Source organism: Pararge aegeria, chromosome Z (genome assembly GCF_905163445.1).
Source record: "Pararge aegeria chromosome Z, ilParAegt1.1, whole genome shotgun sequence".
NCBI classification, from domain to species: domain Eukaryota; kingdom Metazoa; phylum Arthropoda; class Insecta; order Lepidoptera; family Nymphalidae; genus Pararge; species Pararge aegeria.
Genome location: NC_053208.1, coordinates 10,067,496 through 10,090,727, shown reverse-complemented (window position 1 = coordinate 10,090,727; position 23,232 = coordinate 10,067,496). Strand labels below are relative to the sequence as shown.

Here is a 23,232-nt window from a genome sequence, read left to right as displayed (position 1 = left end):
TTAAACACAAGGAAACACGCATCGGAAACAGCGCTATTTGTTGCGCTGCTTGTTAAGTTATTACCAACTTCAGCGTTTAGTACGCGTACAGAAATTATCTATGTGGAAAGAAATAATTACAGATAATCGTCAGATAAAAACTTCCGATGTTGCAACGCCTAAAGTTATCGCTTGCGTTCTACTATTTTTCTTTGTATTCATCAAAATAGAACGGCACGAAAGTCAGAGAAGGTATCATTAAAGGAAATAGTCTTAGATAAGATCGTCACTTACCTACCATAAGATGTTAATAAGGCGTGAACCTGGCACTGAATAAAAAAAGTCTGTATCGTAGCAATGTCTGTTTCTCGCAAATTATTAACTAACGCCCGAAATTAATAAATATACAATCTAATTTAAAATCTTAACAATTATTCATTGCTCATTGCAGTCAACATCTCTTGAGGATGCTCCGGTTTCGGAGCGAAACGTGCGTAGAGGGTACATGGCCGAGGATCTGTTTGGTGTGGATTATACGGATTGAAGAAATTATAAATTACACCATACAGATTTTCCTGCTGTTCGCGGAGTATAGCAAATTAAGCTTAATTTTCATAATATACTAGCTGTTGCCCGCGACTTCGTCTGCGTTTGTTTTTTGATGTGGCATTAAATTGCTGCTGTCCGCTGAGGAGTTCTGTCGTCTATCTCCAACCACAGTTTGGGCACACAATTAAACACATATACCTGTATAGTACAAAAATAATTATTTAAATCGGTTCTAATTTGTCGCAGTTATGATGTTAAATCGTCAAACACTCATCCCCTCTCCCAAAGGAACCGAGCTTAATGACGGGATAAAAAGTATCCTATATTACTTCTAACACTTCCAAGAATCTATATATATCATATTTACATTCTCCGTGGAAAAATACATGGTCATACCAATTTTTATGACAATCGGTTGAACGGGGCGGAAGTCGATACTTGACAGCGCCGCCTGGTGGGGAGTTACATCAATGGACATAGCATGTTCGTTTTCTCCGAGGAAAAATACATGGTCATACCAATTTTTATGACAATCGGTTGAACGGGGCGGAAGTCGATACTTGACAGCGCCGCCTGGTGGGGAGTTACATCAATGGACATAGCATGTTCGTTTTCTCCGTGGAAAAATACATGGTCATACCAATTTTTATGACAATCGGTTGAACGGGGCGGAAGTCGATACTTGACAGCGCCGCCTGGTGGGGAGTTACATCAATGGACATAGCATGTTCGTTTTCTCCGTGGAAAAATACATGGTCATACCAATTTTTATGACAATCGGTTGAACGGGGCGGAAGTCGATACTTGACAGCGCCGCCTGGTGGGGAGTTACATCAATGGGCATAGCATATAAACCTTCTCCGTGAAAAAATACATAAGCATACCAATTTTCATAATGATCGGTCAAATAGTTTCTGAGTTTATCGATGACATATATACAAACATCCTCTTTTATATATATAGATTATGGATTTCCGCAAAGTAACGCCTGCTACTATCCAATCTTCAAAAGGCAGCGATAGAGCTAGCAATTTTTTCCTCCTTTTCCCTTTAGGTAAGAAAAACACTACTAAATTCAATCTGTTATCTGAAGATTTTGGATTAGATTTATTAATAAACTTTGGGCGTAAGTAGGTATGTATATTGAAATTTTATTTTCACCTCCCAACGTTAAAACTATATAACTAACAGGGTTTTGTACACCACTACAAGTTTACCCTTGACCTATCTATCTGAGGATCCTAGGATCCTATCTGATGATGCAGTCTAAGATGGTACAAGACTAACCCAACCTGGCAATTACATAAAACCTCTATGTATCCCTAATACTCGGCGTCGTACCAGAACGCGAAATCGGTATGCTTTTTTAGTAGGGGCTAAGCAAGCCGAGGCCGAGCCTTACTTCAAAACAGACAGACAGGCATAATCCCCTATTGCTCCCACTTCATGATTTTTTTTTATTATAGTAATAATTTTATGGACCTATCTGATGGCCCACCTGATTGGAAAACTATCGCGTTCACAGGACATGCAAGGACATGCTATATTCAAAAATCGTTTGGTGAGGTACGACTCTAAATTAGATATTACGGCTAAACATAGCGTCACGCAACTGCCTTGTTGTTCTAGTGGCTGTTGCGGTCAAAATATTGTACGAACTGGGGTTATCTGTAAACAATTATCAGTACCAGTCCTGCGTTTGTTAGGAAAATTGGTAGTGTCCACCACCACCGCCTTGGAGTTCGCTAAAGCCCGCCGTCATAATTTGAGCAGCTTGGTGGGTCTATGCTCTAAACCCAAATATACTCATGACCTTTCCTAAATGTAATAAAAAGAAAATTCCCACTATTTCCTATAAATGACCCACTCCTGGCCTCTCCTTTCATAGGAGAGGCCAGGAGTGGGACATTTATAGGCTAATGATGATGACTACAGTGCTTAGCCTAATGACTGATGTTGTAATATTTAACTCTAATACTTATAAATATATAACACTGAAGAAACAAATAACGGCTCGTGGCATTTTAATACTAAGCAGGGACTGGTATAATAAAAAACAGAACCTTCCAACTCGAATAGTTACCATATACTTAGCCGCCATATTCATTTATTTAAAAAAAAAAAATTGACGGTGGCTCTCGGGAAGATGTTATTATTTCAACTATACCTTCAACAAACGCCAATCCAAATCTGTTCAGACATACCTACAGACGTTATGATGGAACGAAGGCACTCACATGCATACACACATACATACGATATATGAACCCTGAAAATATTTCACTTCTGTCGTGACAGAAAGGAAAAATGTAAGAACGTATCAGTTTACTTTCAGATCCAATTCACCTAAGAAAAATGGTACGTAAGTATATAAGACAAATTGCGCATAGCGTGGTCGGTCGGACGAGTCAGACTGCAATTTGTTACCCACGATTTTTTCCTTTACCGTTTTCCTCGCTTTAAATGTTCCGTCTGCAATGCAAACTTCGAATTGACCGACATTTTAAACGTATTACTTATCAATTTAATATATATCGACATCCTTCAAAACAATGAAGATATCTTAGTTACAATATCGTAGGTACAATCTGTATTTAGGTACCTATCAATGACTGATTTTATTAAACAAACTCAGATTCTGCTCGGACCGCTTAGACTTAAGCTATAACACCGGGGAATTAGGTTCAATTTAGACCGACATTGCATTGTGTCGATACTAGGAAATGACTGCTCCGTTGCGAACATGCAACTCTTATTTCAAGGGTAATGAACTGTATTGAACACGTTCTTAATGACCCATATAATCAGGCAATCACTGATGATGATATATCTTGAGAAAGCCGAGTACTATTTATAATGCACCGATATTATATAGCGCAGAGCGTCTTTCCTAAGAACTCTCTTGTGGAGTCAACACAACAAACCCTCCGACCGAAGTTGGCCCATTTATTTTAAGACAAGTGAACCTCCCCGGCTTTGCACGGGTGCAATGTTGACGCTAATATAGGGTTGTTTGGAATGATTAATGATATTGTAATAATGATTAGTAGATTTACGATTCCGTAGTACATCAATTTCATAAACCTTCATAAACCGTAAGGTTTAGCCAGTGTTAGCAATGTAAGCGCACAATAAATAATAAGTTTGTTACGACATCACGAAATTTTGGCTCTTCGCTATTATAATATGCATGTATACTACACATAAACCTTCCCCTGGAATAACTCTATATAACCTATAGCTGAAAACTGCATTAAAATCCGTTGCGTAGCTTAAAAGATATACACTATGAAAAGATAATAATTTTCAATTGAATATTCGTTACGCGCTAAACAAATTTAGGTGAGATTTTCCACAAGCCTAGCTTGGATCCTGTTATTATTTTCATATGACGGGAAAACATATCCACGCGGAGACAGTCACTTATAAAAACTTTTTTAGTATGATAAAGGTGATAAATGGAATCTATATGTTCGAAAGGAATATTCAAATATTCTACCTTAAGGTATGCAAATAAAATTCTGAGGATGTAGCAAAAACAAAAATTATTTTCCCACATAAAACGTTTTAAGTAACTAAATAAAAATCGTTTTTTGTTGCTTTAACCGGAAGCGTATTATGATGAGAAAAACATGTTAGTAAAAGACAATAAATTGTTATTCACACAAAGATACCTTTAATTCCACTTCGATCCTCGTGTGAAGCGGTCTTACCGTAGATAGGTACTTAGGAAAAGAGGTGTATATCGCAACGTTTTTGTCGAATGGTAAATTTATAACCTTTTAGGTTCTTACCACAGAATTAAGAAATACAGAAACCATGTATACGACTAATATTGAAGCATCAAAAACCACTCCACTTTAGAACCCCGTTTCTCGAACAGGCGGTTGGTCACTTCATTCCATTTAGCAGTTGACAATATTATTTTACCTCTAATGTTCTAAACGAAAGAAGTTTGTGAGTTAGCAACATGTCACATCCGCGGGTGTGAAGTCAGACTTGCGAGAGACGTTTTCACTGTTTTTGGACATAATGCACTTCATGCAATGATGGCTGAATGGGGGGGAGGGGGGTTTCCTTTATGTTATTAATTCTAAGGGAATACTTTACTGAAAATATATTTGGGCAGTTTAAATGTAAGGGGTATTGTTTAATTTTAGATTACTAAGTATTTTTATTACGAGATATCAATAATTATCTATCCGTGGGTATCCAATTATGTTTAGGTACACTTGCCTACAATAACTGTATGTAACTGTTGTTATAACTTCAGCAAACAGTTTTGCTGCCGAGTTTACTAGAGAACTCAATTGTTACCCGCGAAGATATTCCGTTACTCGCTTCAATCAATACAGTGGATCGATTGAAAAAATTGTATAAGAATGTAATCACGTAGCTATATTGCCATTGTTAGTGGCTTAATTTGAATATTTTAAACTGCGCATTTTAAGCAACGGTGGAATAAATCAAACCAAGCGTAAAAGCAGCAATGTTATGATCGTAATAATCGAAATTAGAATAACTATGTATTACTAAAAATCACAGGAAAAAATACTACAAACAGTACACGAACAAAGGCACTACATAGTGTCAAGGTGCAAACCTAAACGTAAGAAAAAACAAGTTGATGGCAAGGTACGCTCTGCTCGTTCCCTGCCGCACTGTTTGCATGACTGCACGAGCGGTCAATCAACTCAGTCAATGCTCAAACAACTCAATGCAACGAAGCTCTTCCGAAGAAGTCTTACAGGCGTGGTTGCCGGTGTTATTTTGGCGTAACACGCCTTATGTTGATAAACACAGGGTGGTACGCTGTGGGACGTGTTCCTAGCATGACATGATAGGCGGTGGTTTTCCACTTACAATCAGGTGGACCATCTGTTTCGTCCGTCATTAATTACTGGTAAAAAAAACCGTTCTCATGTATTAGGAAATTTAAGTTTTTTTTTTATAAACGAAACCGGTAAGATTCTTATACCAGTTATTAAGCCCAATGGAGTACCTACAAGTCTCGTTACTTTTATAGCTCCACTGTGAAATAGTTGGAATACCAGTACAACAGTCCGCAAAACGTATTTGTTATCGATATGTATAGATGACATTAATGTATAGTTTATTCAAATAAAATAGTTATTTCACAACATATTATTATGATAATTGATTATTTTGACCTTTAAGTGCTTAAACAAGTTTACTTTAAAAAGGTTTACTGAGGTGTTTCACGTTATAACATCTAGAGACCCAATTTTATAGCCAGATAAGCTACGCGGCTCGGTCTGGCACACTTTGCTTTCCCACAATACATGTAACCTGAGGCCATCTTCGGGGTGCAAACAATATTGATCCAAAATTTCACCCAGACATGCGGTCATGTCGTGCACAAATGCTATATTTTCGAATATTAGTATGTATACTGGGATACCTCAACAGCATAAAACCCCCTTTCCAGCTTTGCCGACTACACGGCACGAAATTATGCAGAATTCTCAGTCATATTTCTCACGATGGTTTCTTTTTCCTTTGGATATTGGATAGAAGCAGGCGTTACTTTGCGAAAATTCAAAATATACCTTTTATAAAAATAAAGCTAAATTTGCTATACTCCGCGAACAGAGCTGTTCGCTAATAGCAAATTAAGCTTCATTTTCATAATCTTTTACCTTTAACGGCCAGCGATAGTTGCATTAAAAATGTACATTACTCTGAAAAGTTAGAAATACGTGATCAAACTCTGTCTCTCCGAATTGCAAGGCGGTAAAAGCCTTGTATAACAGTTTCAGTTGGTAGTAGTAGTGTTATGCCAAGAACCGACTTGGTTACGGCGTTTAGATTAGGTGTGCTAGTATCTCACTGGTTGATATTAAATGAACTTACTAAACAAAATGACATCCCAAGATAAATCTCTTTTGAACACTTACCATAAGTACTAAAGCTGAACTTCCACTGATATCTGAGCAAAGGATCTAAGAAAAAAAAAATTGCCAGATTGCATGAGATTGCTCAATAATAACCGATGTACTTTGGGTTCCCAGTATGCTGGAATGGCAACCAGGCACAAATCGCGGTGATTGTATACCCTAGATGGAAATACAACATCGATCGACTCGCAGTAACCGCATGGACGAAGCGGCAAAAGACCAAGGAATTTAAAAAAATAGTCTGGCAGTAGACAATCTACCATAGACGTCCAACAGTTGAGTTGATGATGATAAAACAGAAAACGCCGAAGCCGTGGAATGTTTATTACTTGAACACTAATACTAATATATTTACTACGGTTACTCAAGGTGCGGAGATATTACTACATTTGCGTCGAGCATACAACAGACAAATATGTATTACGTTTTGTAAGAGAACGACTGGCAGCCTTTCAGATAAGTTACCTAATATGTGAGCTAAATGTTTTTGTACCGATTGGCGCTAGGATTAGAGCGTCGCGATACGACAGGTAAATCTAATGTGGATAGCCAGAATAAAAATAAAGAAATTTATGAATGTAGAGGATACGATGTCTGCAATGAGCCGATGAAGATTGATACACGAGACAATAATCAAACCAATGTAGTAATATATTATGTTTCACTTTTAGTGATTGTCTAAAAAATACGAAGTAGGTGTCCATTTACACCTACCTGCCGTGCGCACCCACGCGTGGAAAATTATGTTATTGTTTAACTAGATAAAGTAAATTAATTTTGTTTTATAAACTATAGTTGTTTAAGAATATATGTATCTAAGTATTACACATATGTGTGATATACACATAACCAATGTGTATATCACACATAGTGGCAGATCTATAGTGTTGCTTATGATAATAAAAATAACCCCTCAAATGGTTACTAACAACATTTTAGTTCTCATCAGACATCGTACTGACGTTATAATAAATCAAAAAACATTACCACGGTAGGTATGAAAGAGTCAAAATAGTGATACCCATTTCGTTTCAATTACTTAATGATTTTCTTTTGTAGATTCTATTTTCTACCGCAGTTGAGTATTTAAGGCGTTTTGAAACTTGAAGACTTGATCTTTTAAAATAAAATTTATTTACGAAATCTATAGTAGGCAGTGACAAAAGCTAACGTAGGAAAACCTTAAACGCCTCAAGCCCACTTTGTCGTCGACCTTGACTGCTAAGTACTAAAAAAAACTTATTTATTCTGTGACAAATGTCCATAGCATATTTTATTCTATAATCATCGTGTTTGTATTTTGAATCATCACGTGCAAGCCACAGCGCCGATCATAGGCAAGAAGGATTGAATTTTTTTGTTACCAAGTGTAGTTTCCTTAATTTGTGTGAAATAGCATTTACCCCGAAATTTACAAATAATTACGTAATATTTGTATATTTAAACAATAATTATAATAAAATTGGGTAATTAAAAATAATATTTAAGGGACATTGGGATTGGAGGATTAGGGTCTCATTTAAATTTTTACTTAAACAAGCTTTTAAGCCATAAAAAATAGAACTCTGTTTATCACTCTGTTGACTGTTCGGGCGTACCTTTTTCTAAGTAGGTATTAAGTACCAACGAGTAGTTCTTCTTTGTATTGCTATTTTTGTCGAAATTTCAAGGTACTCGGTAAACACAATGTAAAAGAATCAATAGGGATTTTTCGTGTTTAAATTTAATGGCAGATTATATGGACCTACAACCTGTGAATTTGGTATTGTGAATTTGTGAAGGTACGAAGGTAGGAGCTTTACGCCCTAAACATTTTAAGCTATTAAAAATACTGCGGCAAAACTAAAAAAAAGTAAGCAACCTTGACTTGGATCTTTCAACACCAAAAAGGTTAGTTGAAAGGACGGATAGTAACATAGGCCACTTTTTATACAAGAAAAAAAAAACTATTCCCACGGTATTAGTTAAAAAAAACGTAGTAAACGCGGACGAAGAACGCGGGCAACAACTAGTTTAAATAGAAACTACGAGGAAAAGTAACGTGAACTTGTGTAATTGAAATCCATAAACTAGCAGTGCTCTGCGGAAATAATCATCAAAAGAGAAATCATTTTATTTTCCTTTCACCGAGACATTATTATCTCTTAGATACTGCTCCATGGTGTTCCGTTAAGAAATCTTTATTCTATCGAAAATAAATATATGTAGAATGTAGTTATTGTAACTACCGGCCACGTGCGAGTCAAACTCACGCATTGAGGGTTCCGTAATACGGAAGGAATATAGTTATTTGGTTGTTCTATGTTCTATTTTATATACATCGATGCAAATAAATGGATATTATGGTCTTTGCAACAATCATATTTTAACAGTTTACATCACAAATAAATCAGCACCATCTGTTATCCTATAGGTACTAATGAAAAAGCTCGGACCACGATTTTAACGGCTTTTTTCGAAAATACTGCGAACAAAAATCTCGTTAAATTCACTTAAATCCTGCTCTCAAGTTGGCAGTACAAGGCTGCATGGTGCCCTTTTAACTTGGGGCACCAATGAAGCGGTGTCATTTTATTTGTTTAGATGTTTAGAGAACCTGTCGATAAGAATTAAAACCTTTCGATAAGAATTAATAAATAATAAGTCTAAGATTTTATAACTTTTGTTTGGAACCGTATATGTAAGTATTTTTCTATTGCGATAGTTGGATTAATTTCTTTTTATTTTATAGTCAACATGATAAGTTCAAGGATACAAGTGAAAAAAGGTCTTAACACAAGCCGATGGACGTTAAGGACGGGGCAAACAGACAATAAAGTCATATAAGGTTCTCGCTTATTGATGCAGATCCTTAAAAAATCTTAAATACACGTGCTACAAATAACTAAAAGTGCCAAATGAAAGCAATTTTTCCATTTATCCATTTATTATTAGATTAGACTAGCATTCTATTATATATCAATTCCTATCCTACTAATAAGTATATACAAATGCGAAAATGTGTAAGGATGGATGGATGTCTGTTACTCTTTCACGCAAAAACTACTGAACCAATAAGACTGAATTTTGGAATGGAGATAGATTGTACCCTGCATAAAACATAGGCTACTTATTTTCCGCAGAATTCATGAAAACCCTAAAAACCGCATACGAAGCCGCGGGCAACAGCTGGTCTTATATAAATGAGAAGTGATTGGAATAATAATACCCGTCACGTAAATGTCAGTATTGTCTATTCCAAACCATTCAATTTATTCTCAACAATTCTAGCCCGCCAACCTTTATTAGAATAGCGTTGTGAAAATAAGCACATAAAAGAGGAGACCTGTACCGAGTAACAGGATTAATAGTTCTGGAATGAAATGCTATAGATTCTCTGTTTGCACCGAGCTAAAATTATTTTCTTATTCCAATACATGGTAGCCATTGACTGCAATCTGAACTGGTGGTGATTGATGCAGCAGTCTCTGGTATAGGGCTAAGCTTTTAGGAGTAATAGCATTTAGATATATTAAGCCCAGGAAAGGATTGTAGAATACGTCTTTAATAAAAAAAACCCCAATATTTCTAAAATTAAGCGCCACTCAAATTCAGCGGTCAGCGATACCAAAAGCAAGTGAGGGTGCAAGACACTGTTTATGCAACATCAAACGGATATTTGCGTAAGTTTTACGAATATATTTTACTTGTTATTCTTGAATGTAAATCTCAAAATAATAAGTATAAATCATGGTATGTAGTTTTTAGTTGATATTGATACGAAAATTTAATTACAATAAAAAGTTACATTAACTTTCCTTCAACCATCCTATTTTTCGTAAAATGGAATATCGTTGAGGTCCTAATATGGAATAGTGTTCCATATTAGTAAACTAGTTTAAACGTGGCGACTAATAAGTATTTTTTCTTTTACAGATATATTTGTGATTAACATGGCCCCACCAGTATAAAAACGAAATCATGAAAAATTTACGTGGTAATAACCCTAAAAATTTGTTTAAAGAAAGCTGCTAAGGTCTTTAATGTAAAACTCTTTTTTTTTACCAACGAACCAAAGACTAAAAACAGTTTTAGGACCTAACATTTAGAAAGTCATATTTATGGTAGTTTAATTTTAGTTAGAACACAGAAACTGTTCATTATTTTATAGTTTTTTAAGAGTGTATATAACTGCATATAATTGTAACCCAAGACTGATGCGGCATGAATCTGACAAAACATTTGTACTGTTTTTTCAAGGATTTTCTAAGTACTCCATATTCGGTCACTTTCCTCTACCCCTAATCGGTTTGTACCTACGCCACATCGTATCAAAACTCTTCGTCGCTTGGCATGTCTTTGTCGGTAGGGTCTTGTTGGTAGTGTCGTGTCGGTAAGACGGGAAAGAGAAAGGAAAAAAAACGGAAAAAATCACCTTCACCCAAGTCAGTAAAATTTGTGACAGTCCCAACGGATTTAAAATAAAATTCCTGTTAATTAAAAATCGAATTATAATTTTACTGTCTTCTCGGTGTTCTTCCTCTACGTAACTTTCTGTTTAATTGAAGCAGCATCTTCAGCAGAGGGTATGCTCGTCTGCGCGTCCTATACCTTACAAATTTCTCAGTGCCCAATATAGGTGCCTGTTCCTCACAGGTTACTCTAGGAGAAAAATTCACATTCCTCCGCCGATAGTTACTTCGTGGACTACACTGCGACTGATCCCCACGTTTTTTACCTTTCAACTCCTCAATTTTCAACAGTATGTCTTCATTTTGTTTAACAATTCGTTCCGTTACAGTTTTTATCTGTAACAAATCGTTGTTTAGTTTTGGTAGCTGTATTTTATTGACCAGTTCGAATTTCTCCGTGATGGCGTTAATGGCTTTCAAAAGAGCGCGTGGGTCATCGAGTTCGAGTTTGGTACCGCTCACAGGGTTCCGGCATGTGGCACAAACCCAGTGAAATGCCTTATCACCAGAATCCAGTTCCATATTAGTACGGGCGCTGACGCATTGTAGATGGAAACCCGAGTCGCACTTCCCGCATTTGATACCCTCGCAGCTACGAAGTGATTTCTGGCAGCGCTGACATATCATTATGACTGGAACAAGCCCTTTTAATTTTAAAAGCTGTTTATAAACTATGATATCTAAGACTATGCTATGCGCTATGCGCTATGAATTTTTCACTTTAGAAAAACTTGGATTTTATTAAATACAGATAGCATAAAAAGTAGCATTTCAATCAATTTAACATAATCATCATGAACTGTATAATTAATAATACTGATGAAACTGTTATAAATAAAAAAGATAAAGAAAAACTATGATGAAAGATCACAATATGTAGTTATAGGTAATGAGTTGGCAAACTGTCAACATTGTTTTATTCTCTATGCTTTTCGTAAACAAACACTAAATTTGTTTACATTTTTGTAAATTGGAGTTTGCATTCTCTTTGTATGCTCATGAGAAGATTTAAAGCATATTTTTATGGAATAGTGAAGTATACGTCATAACTGACCATTCGTTTGACCACACATTGTTGCACCTTGCAAACATGCCTTGGACTTGTAATAATCAGTATTTTTTGCAAAAACTGCATCAATGGTAGTTCCCCGTTTGTTTGTTGGATCATTCCTTTCATTTATCATTTACAATCCAAATTGTCTTCAAGGAAGGTTTATAATGTTTCAGCTTCAGGTGACGAGAAATAAACTTTAAAATCCTACAAGGATCACAGGCCGCTGACAATAACCAAATCTTCACCAGTAACGTCTGCCAGAGTTTGTGAACCCGCAGTGGATAGTGGCAATAAAGATTTTGCTATAAATTATTTCATATCCCTCATGGGAATTTGGTGAAATATAAGTGGCAATCAGAATCAAGATTACATTAAAATAGAAGACCAAAATCAACATAGGTACGGTGGATACAAAAAGTAATAATGCAAAATCCACCAGAGTGCTTATATATTATAGTGTTACATTTTACTTTTCTTACTTTTAGTATCTTGTGGGAGTAAGCTAGTTAACTTTCACGTGATAAGTAGACTATCACACTCTGTCTGCTCTAAAGCTTTTACCAAGAATTTGCAGGCAATTTGACTTTCTTTATCGTTATTAATTTTATTTAAAAAAAAAAGGTAAAAATGCCATAAAATTGACTTCCTTATTTATTTTGGATTCTGTTCAAAACAAACCAAAAAAGCCAACATCACGCGGTGTTCCCAGGCGGTCACCCATCCAAGTACTGACCGCGCCCGATGTTGCTTAACTTCGGTGATCGGACGAGAACCGGTGTATTCAACATGGTATGGACGTTGGCAACCGACGTATTGAATTACTCAATCAAAATATGACAATCTCTAAGATAATATAAATACTATTGGTAGCGTTAAACGTTTAACGCAACCTTGTTGGAAGTCGCATATTTCACTTCAAAATCATTACTATATATTACTCAGATATAATCATCATCATTTAAAACCTATAGCGGTCAATTGTTGGCCTAAAGGCTTCGCGTAACAGAAAAAGTTTGACCATAACCACCGCATACACCGGTGGTAGTAGTCATTTATTTAATATTTTACTATATTTTTAAGCTCCTAGTGAGCTAATAGTAGCACTAGGAACGCTGGTGCCTGATTTCTGTTATATTCCTTTAGTACACGACCACCGCGGGAAGAGTAGGGGTGGTGAAAACTATATTCTTATTTCCCATTACGACAGGGCACTCACTCTGTTTTATAAATATTACTAAGTTATATTATATAAACAACATGTTATTATTATATACAAGCTGTTGCCCGCGACTTCGTCGGCGTTTGATTTTGTTTTTTGATGTGGCATTAAATTTAGTTGTAGATCTAAAAACAATTAAAGTATTCATTATCGCTAAGCCTTAAATGAGGGGTTTGCTGCTGTCCGCTGAGGAGTTCTGTCCTCTATCTCCAACCACAGTTTAGGCAAAATTAAACACATTATAACCTCTATACTCTTAACCGGTTATAATTTGTCAGAGTTATGGCGTAAAATCGCTTAACACTCATCCCCTTTCCCAAAGAAACCGAGCTTAATGTCGGGATGAAAAGAATAATATTTATTACTTCTAACAATTCCAAGAATATGTGTACAAAGTTTCATGAGGATCGGTTAAGTAGTTTGTGCGTGAAAGCGTAACAAACTTACACTGACATTTATAATATTAGTAGGGAAGTAGGGATAGGGATTACTAAGATATATTATATAAATAACATGTTATTATTATTATATATTTGCCAAAAAAATGAGTGGTATAAGTTTTAAATTACTGCCATCTAGTTTAACAACTCTGTACTATGTAAGCGTAAAGTGCGTTGTGGCACGGTGTTATCATGAGCGCTATACCTATTCTACGAACCGCTACATTCCTAGTTCAAGGTCTTGAGACTAGAGGGTGTTGGCCACACAGAAACGGGCTGTCAATTATGCCACTATACATATACTACTAGCTGTTGCCCGCGACTTCATCCGCGTTTGTTTTTGTTTTTAAAGCATGCCGTAAGAACAGTTCATTTGAAAGATGTCTGGCATCTGTGTACAAAAAATGTAGATTGTTCTGGGTAAACTATGATAACTGGGGTCGGTAAATACTAGGTATGACCCACTTTGAAGATTAGAACTTGAATGAGAAATTAATTTACCTATTTCGGTTTCAGCTTTTATCACCTACAACGAATGGTAACCATTATAGAGACAGCATTTTTTTAAACTCACGATATAGTCAAAGTCAAAAAAAGTCAAAAATATCTTTATTCAAGTAGGCCCATAAGTGGCACTTTTGATGCGTACATTACATGAATATTACACGGTTGTGAGATGATGGCTATAACCATATTCGTAAACTTAAAACTAAAGCTACGAGGGTTCCAAACGCGTCCCGGTGTAAGAAGAAGCCTACAACAAACTTAGCCGGGTGTTTTTTTTTTCTTCTATTCTTACTTAACTGTCTGATTATAATGAATTAAAGAGGTTTTGCCGCTATATAAATACCCTTCATTATAAAATTACCAGAAGCGATAAAGTATCTATTTTCATTTAGGAATGAATTTATTACTACCAAAACCACTGACGTAGTAAGAAATGGATGTCGGGTCTCTGTATAGAAATTTAAATAATTTAAAACATTTTCATTGTGTTTGTTATATATTTATATATATTATGTATATTTTCTATTTATATATCATGTAGGTATAATTTATATATTACGTATATTTATTTAAATTATATATGTATTTGTATCTTTACATTTTGGTATTTATGTATATCTATCAACACTCTTGGCACTATCCCGTTCTCTTGCTGTAAGTCCTATCTACAAAGGTTGCCTGTAAGAGATTGCTTGCAGCAATAAGGCCGCCTTTGCATGTCTACATTGTGTACTGTATACTCCTTACTGTTTCTTTTCCTGTATGTTATACGTGCAATAAAGTGTTTCTTCTTCTTCTTCTTCATTTGAGTCATATATCACAATAGCATTGCGGATAATTTGTGCTGGAACTCGAAGCTGTATAAATATCTATTTTATGAGTTGTCTTTTGGAATTACCTGGGGGAAATTCGAATATTTGGTTTAATCTATATAAATAAAAGAGACTGTTCGTAATGTCTATATGCTTATGAAAGTATAATAACCAATACTTATAAAAACAAAAGCTATTTTAAAATGTGTCTGTCCGTCTGTTTGTTCCGGCTAATCTGAAAAGGTACAGGTCTTTTACTGGCAAAAAGCTAGTGTCATAATAACTGCCCTACGCATTCTGATTTTTTTCTAAACTAATACAAACGACGGATGAAGTTGCCAGTTAGGGGTCTTTAGAGAAGAAGTTGCGCAAGAAACTCCAGAGCAACCCATCTTTTAAGTCGTCGTGTATCCCCAGAAGTAAGTATGTAATAAAATAACCCTTATTGAACTTCATTAAGAATTAAGTCTTGAAGCAAATTATGTAAAAAAAAATCCAGTTAATATTTTATTTTGTATTATATACTACGTGTTCAATTTAATAACTTTTCGAGGCAGTTTTTGAGATGAACATATCTGGTATTTAATGGTAATTTTAATGGAATATATTGAGTATGTAACTGTATAAATAACGTACCGAAACTAGACTCAAAATTGCCAGTTTTGTGTGGAGAGTCGACGGAAATTCGTTTAGGTATATAGAAATAAATATGACAATTTTTAGAGAGTACAATAATTGCACCGGTTAGGTTAGGGACCCATCCCACCTTTTAATTTACTCATATATTGTGTATCCCTATCCCTATCCCTACTAATATTATAAATGTCAATGTAAGTTTGTTTTTTACACTTTCACGCAAAAACTACTTAACCAATCCACATGAAACTTTGTACACATATTCTTGGAAGTGTTAGAAGTATTATAGGATACTTTTTATCCCGACATTAAGCTCGGTTCCTTTGAGAAAGGGGATGAAAGTGTTTGACGATTTACACCATAACTCCGACAAGTTATAACCGATTTAAATAACTAATTTTGTACTATAGAGGTTATAATATGTGTTTAATTTTGCCCAAACTTTGTGTAGATCCGATGAATGTGGTTGGAAATAGAGGACAGAACTACTCAGCGGACAGCAGCAAACCCCTCATTTAAGGCTTAGCGATACTGAATACTTTAATTTTTTTTAGAACTACAACTAAATTGAATGCCACATCAAAAAACAAAATCAAACGCAGGCGAAATCGCGGGCAACAGCTAGTTTTCTTATAAAATAAACACAAAAACAAAAACAAACTGGGCATGCTAAATGAAACCGTAAAAATATTTCTTACGAAGTTTCAATGACGTACAGCAATGTTTGCTATTGTTGAGGTATAATGAACAAAAAAAAGTTCAAAGTAGAAAATTTATCAAAAGAACGCCACCCACGTTATTGGAACAAAGGTGTGGAACCATAGAAATAAGTCCAAAATTGTGTATTTTCTTATAAATTAAAACAAAGCAAACAGGGTGAACTAAGTAAATGAAACAGTTTGCTATTGTTAAGCTAAAAAGAACCTAAAAAAGCATTGACGTACCCAGCTTTTAGCCTAGGGTTTCCAACTCAAAATTTCTTTAGGTCATATCATCCGAGACTATTTGGTCATACACAAAGACGCCTGTATGAAACATTAGGTAGGTATGTGTAGTGTACTGTGTAGAGCAAACAGCCGCAAATGATCCTGCTTTATAGGTAGTTAAATAATACGTTGGGGAAAAGTTTCACCGCATTTTATATGAAGGCGGTAGGACTTCGACTTCACTTTGGGGAGTCCACCAACGTGGTGGGCTACGGCCTTGACCTCTTCTCATTGTGGGAGAAGACCCTGTAGTAGATCAGTAATGGTTTGATATGTTGACTGTGTAAATTCTTATGTCATTTTGTTATTTTTATTACTGCTTGCCATTTGTTAGATAGTGACATGATCCCGTTCCTGAGGAAATTTTGAGGCTTCTGATCAGAAAATCGACACAAATAGTTTTGGCAGTCCTCTCTTCGTTTTAACCTGACTAAAGAAATCTGAACAGACCGAAACATGTGTAAATCACTCTATATAGGTATGTATGTAGTCTACCGTTGTCAAAGAAAGACCACCGGCTTTATATTGATCAATTTCAACCGCTTTCTCTCAACTTATTGCTTTAATCTCATCAGTTATTGGCAGTAGAGGTCCGAATCGATGGTTCTACCCAGCGTTAAAAACTCATAGTGACCCTTTAAATCCAGTATTTTGTCAATTGTTATTTATTCAGCCATATCATAACTATTGACATGTCGATCTTGCTCCACTTTTTCAAAAATGTCGTCCATTTTATCCTTAATATGGCTACTAGAGAGTGGTGCATCTTTATCATCAAAATTTCCGATTAAACGTACTTTGTGTACTTCTTCTTCGATAAAGGTCACAAATTGTTTTCGCAGCTTGTGTGGCATTTCCTTTTTTTTTCTATACAATAAAAAAAATCGTGACTAGCTGTGAAAAAAAAAATGGGAGACGTTAGAAATAAAGTAATAGATCACAAAAATGCAATTTTAAGATTTTATGTTTGTCTGTACGTCTGTTGGTTTGAAAGCGCTTGACACAAAAACTACAGAATGTATTTGAGTTCAATATTGTAAATTTATAGCTTATACTCTGGATTAAAATAAAAGATACTTTTCATCTCGAAAAACAACTGGGTTCGACAAAAGTTTTGTCGATTTCACTCTATAACTCTGAAACTCCGTAACCGATTTTAATAACATTTCTTTCATTGAGAAGGTTTTATTATTAGTTTCACTATGCCCACATTTTGTGAAGATTTGGTCAATATTGTTTTAGCCTGTATCCAAAACAATATTGACCAAATCTTCACAAACCTCTAAACCTCTTAGCTATCGGAAAGTAAACCCCTCACTTAAGCCGAGATACGTGCATGCAAACATGCCAGGTGAAAAAGGCGTGCCCGCTAAGAACCTGTTAAAAAAAAGTTGCTCACCCAACCATTTAATGACTTAAAACAACTTTACTTGCCTAGGGCGCTTGACTAATATTTGATGCTTCTACTACCATTGTCAATGTTTATGTGATCGAAGATCCGAAAAGTGGGTATTTCATGTGCGCATACCATAGTCGATTAAAAAGTTGCATCACTATCTTTACTATTTGCAGTAAAACTTATCAGTTTGTTTGTGTGTCTGAAACTGTCAATCCTGCGCTTGGTAGCTATATTGAGGAAATTGTAGACTATGTAGCACTAAGCTACGATCCGTAGAGTGGAATCGCAGGGCACAGCTAGTTTGTAATAACATTTCAAAATGTATCAGTTTTCTTCACCAAATGAATCAAAAACTCATATAAAAACTAGCTGGAAACAACATTTTTTAAATTTTTTCAAATGTTAACTTTTTAATGTCATCATAACCAGCGAGATGCAAAAACTACAGCCAAAGAGATTTTATTACATTTTCAAATATACGAAAAGACTTTTCGTATGACTAATAAATTAAATTTTATTGGAATTTCAATTTGGAAAAGATTCTGCTTGTTTAATTAAATCCGTCAGTCACCTCGAAATCTTTAAAGTCCCCCTGCATGTTTACACTTTGATAAGTGATTCCACAGTGATTCATACATTTCCAGGGGAGGCCCCCAACCCTTCGTACGCCCATACAAAAAAGTATAAAGTAGAACGTTTATCAAAAGAACGCAAAAGTTACCCAAGTTATTGAAACAAAGGGGGAAGCCAAAGAAATGAATGTCCTTAATTTTTTTCACCAGCCTCGTGCGTCAAAGCCAAATATAAAACGGACACGACGTGTTTATTCGACACATGTGACTTTTTTCTGAAATCTTATCGGTAAATACAATTACTGAATAAAAATTTACCAAGGCCCTCAGCATAACAAGCGTTTATAAGTTGTTATGACATCGGCTTCTCTTTCGGGGGCCGAGTTTGAATCCCGGCACGTACCTCTAACTTTCTAAGTTATGTGCGTTTTATGAATTACATATCACTTACGTTAACGGTAAACGAAAACATCGTGAGGAAGTCTGAGAATTCTCACAGTAAGCTATAACCGATTCAGGAACCCCTTTTTACTTCTTTTAGCGTCAAACTAACTCGCCAGATTCAAAGTCAAAGTTCTCCTTATTCAGATAAGCACATAAATGGCACATTTGATGTGTACATTCACTGTGTATATTACATAAAACATATGTATATTGTAGTGAGATGATGACGATTACTGTATAAACACCTAAAACCAAAGCTGTGGGGGTTCTAAACGCGGCCTAGGTCTAAGTAGATGTCCTCAACAAACTAAGCCGAGTCTTTTGCTATCACCATCTCACATATTCATTTAATACTAAGTTACAATAATCCTAATTCACACCCAAGCTGTTTCATCGTTAACATAATCCTTTATACTTTCCCGACACCAAGACATCCCGATTGAAATTCCATACGGGATCGCCGATCGCACAGAGCTTGGCAAAGGTTCAAAGAAGTGAGGAATTTACTGCCCTAACACAACCCGCCACTGTAGGCTTATAGACCTACTGTAACTTCTAACCTTAGATTAACTAGTATTCTACTAACTGCGACACTAACATGGCAGAAAGTCCATAGCAACGGGTACTGCACCGGTATCCACTGAACTCATATTCAAAATGGTGTAAGAAAATTAAAAATGATCCTTCGTGATAAAATGATAACTATAATAATGGAAAATAATGATAGAATACATGATCAACGGATAATAGATACTTACCAAAGCCCATTTATTTACGGCGATTAGATATAAATCGTCATTCTAGATTAATATAAATCGCTTCTTATTAGGAGAGTACTTATTAACGCTACTGAAATATAAAAAAGTGTGTGCGTGTAACCTTTACGCGCGATTGAAGTAAAACTATTATTATTATTTATTGATGAAAGAGTAAAATACTCCTGGGACTCCGCCATTAAATATAATATTCACTATTTCACTTTATATTCTATTTAAAATTCATTAATATCACTTTCACATTTTATAAATATTTTCATTTGATTAATAGTATTCTATTTTGAGTAGAAAATTGAAGGGTAGATCAGCAAATGTCAATATAACCTTGTCATTGAAAATAATAGAATGTCGCGATCGTCAGAAAATTTATTAATAATTTATTTATTACGAAAGTAATACATAGACAGAGATTTTCAAAAAACTTTGCAAAAAAATTTTTTTTTAAACTGTTGTATTTTTATTTAATTTGCTATTCACAATTGATCCGTTTGAAAGCATTCGAAATAAATAATTCTAATCGATTATGATATTTGCACTAGCTGGCGTATAAGTCAAGAAGCGTGGAGTATATGACGTGTACTTACGACCAATCCAAATTAATAATTTGAAATTTTTAAACAGCGGAAACTACACAGACGTCTGACGTAAGCGTTAATTCCGTCATAAAAAAATCTGAGTTACTCCCTAGTCGCGCCTAAAGAAGTTTTACTTCAATAATTACGAAAGTGCGTACTTGTTACCTTACCTTCTGTAGCGATCTTGATGTTATATGCTCGTCTTCGCAGCAATCAGATCTAGTCGATGTTTGGCATAAAGATCTGATATTAATGAAAAAAAACGTTTCCTGCAGGATGTTTACATAACTCAAACAAAAGTCGCGGACAACAGTAGTAAGATATTTCTAGTAAAGTCCGCGATTCATTAAAACAGCGGGCGGTTCCAATGTAGATCAGGGTAACTGCACATGCTTTTCAATGTTAAATTACATACCTATAAACCAGTTCCTTAGGTAAGACGATTGCCAACATGTGTCAAATCAATAATCGCCAGCGTGAGTATAAAACTCTCTACACCCCGTTTTAATTAACTAAACAATCTGCAATACATATTAGTTTTTGTTTAGATTGTTTTGTTGATATTAAAAAATAACAAATACTTTCATAAAGAATATCCCTTTTTTATTTAATTATTTTTATTTATTACAACACATTTGTTTTTCCTCTATAAAAAAAAATTCTTTACAGTAAAAAGATATGAAAATATTTTTCACATAATACGACAAATTCGAAAAATTAGAGTATAGGCAACTTTTATACACGAGATACTCCTTCAATGGTAAACTCCATAAAAAAGAGGTGCACATACGAGTACGACTTTGTGACCTATATCCTATATATAATATATTTCTCACTAAGTTTATAAATATAGCAAAATTAGTAAGAAAACAAATTTATGTTTAATTCTGGTCGAATAAGCAATAAAGATAAAAATGTTCTGTTATTAGTAAAACCATGCATCGTATATTATGTTTAAAAATTTTACACTTTTTATTAATTTTGTAGATATGGCATGAAAGTATATACCTACATATACTTTTAATAGATAAAGTGTCGTAAAAGGATAGCAATAAAAAATCTACCATCAGATGATTTCGGATTAGATTTATTATTAATTTGTGCATAACAAGGGCAAAGCGACTAACACACTTTCAGATCTATGATATTAGAAGTGATAAAATATTGCATCATCGATAAACAGCTTGGATATGAACTACTCTAACTAGATAGCTAAATCTTTTTGTACATTGATATAATATGTTACTATGTGAGACCGAGTATGGTAAAAAAATATACAGTGCAAAGTTTTTTTTGGGTAGTTCTAGTATCTTAGTCCAGTGCTTGCCAGGATAATAAGGTCTACCATTTTGGTGGTGTTTTGTTTTTCATCAGGGTGAACCTTCGTTCACGCTGATGAAAAATATCTATCTAAATATATCGCTGTTGTTCCATAGAGTTATATTGACCAACTCTTAAAAGTGCTAATGTGGCTTAACAATGAATATAGTTAGATATTTCCTCACAGATTTTTTAACGTGGTAATGAATACTTTTTAATCATGCAGTAGCTATTTAATTTTTATATATCAACAAAATGTTAAATGATGAATTAATAAAGAAATATTACAATTCGATATAGCTCATACTCTCGTCATAGCTTTGACGGCCGATTGGCGCCGTGGGCAGTGACTCTGCTTTCTGGGTCCAAGGCTGTGGGTTCGATCCCACAACTGGAAAATGTTTGAGTGATGAACATTTATGTTTTTCAGTGTCTCGGTGTTTTTCTGTAAATTATAAGTATTTATGTTTATTATTGTTTTTAAATATTCAACTTAATATCCATAACACAATCTGCACTCCATTTAATTCGGTGCGATATGTGGTATCATCGTAGTATACTTATTGATCAGCTCATGGAAAGCGTTTTGTGATGATAACGCGAGTTCTTTGATTTCTGTTCACTCAAAAAGTGCACAACGCGCCTAGAGAAGTTCCTTATTCAAAAATTGAGGCCTTTGGCTGACTGTGCAATGCTACTTGCCTTGTAACGTCTTGCTTACAGACAAGTTGAGTACCTAAACGAACAACTGAATTTAAAGTAATAGTTAACGAAAGTAATAGAATTAAAAGTAGAAGTGGAGCCTGCAATGCTTATTTCTGCCGCCAAGCAGTATTGAAGTGTTCCAGTCTTAAGGTTGGCTTAAGTGAACCAGACACAGTACGCAACTGCGCTCCGCATTAGTCCGTTTCTGGGCTGCGCCGCCTCGCTCCGCTCCGGTGGACGTGCAGCCTTAAGCCCCCATTCTGAGAGGATACCCGTGTCCCCTAGTGGGCCGGTAATGGGTCGATGATGATGATGAAAACACCTAATTACTTTACTGCGTGTGGTAAAGCACATAAATAAAAGTCGGAACTGCCTGTCATTCCATACTTTACTATTTTTTTATGTTGATATTTTTTGTTTTGTAAGGACAGGATTTCATCAGGTACCATTGAGTTATATTAATAGAAAAAACACAAACCGTCACTACTTACTGTATTCCGTTCAGATGAAGTTGTTTACTTAGTTGCATGCTAATCTAAAGCGCGTGTAAACTTGAACGAAAAAAACTTTCAAATCTCGAATAGACTACGTCGCATTTTTATCAATAAGTAAATACGGCACGATGTTCAGATTAGGCTATACGAAAATAAATAACAATGGTCAGGGATAGCTTGATGTGTTCAGTTAAAACATACGTCGACAATACAAGGTTAGCCCAGGTGCTCCTTCAACGTTTAATATATACATATATATAAGCAGTATAGTATAATAAATTTTTTGCACGCCTCATAAGCGAAGCGTTGTGGTGGGTATTACTGTCAGTTTACGCATACCGAGTGATTCTCCAATATTAAAATGTCACTTTTTTTATACTTTATTGCTTTTATAAG

At 35.1% G+C, this 23,232-nt stretch overlaps 1 protein-coding gene and 1 non-coding gene across 2 annotated transcripts; both read right to left on the bottom strand.

The window, feature by feature from the left end:
• Positions 1 to 10,942: 10,942 nt before the first annotated feature.
• On the bottom strand, positions 10,943 to 11,594 carry LOC120636499. The gene has a single exon (XM_039908005.1). It carries the CDS (start codon positions 11,522 to 11,524, stop codon positions 10,943 to 10,945), a length of 582 nt encoding a protein of 193 aa, XP_039763939.1. The 5' UTR covers positions 11,525 to 11,594.
• Positions 11,595 to 12,635: 1,041 nt separating this feature from the next.
• Positions 12,636 to 12,754, bottom strand: LOC120636701. Its single transcript, XR_005659393.1, has one exon. It is a non-coding gene; the product is annotated as a 5S ribosomal RNA (ribosomal RNA).
• Between the last annotated feature and the right edge of the window lie 10,478 nt (positions 12,755 to 23,232).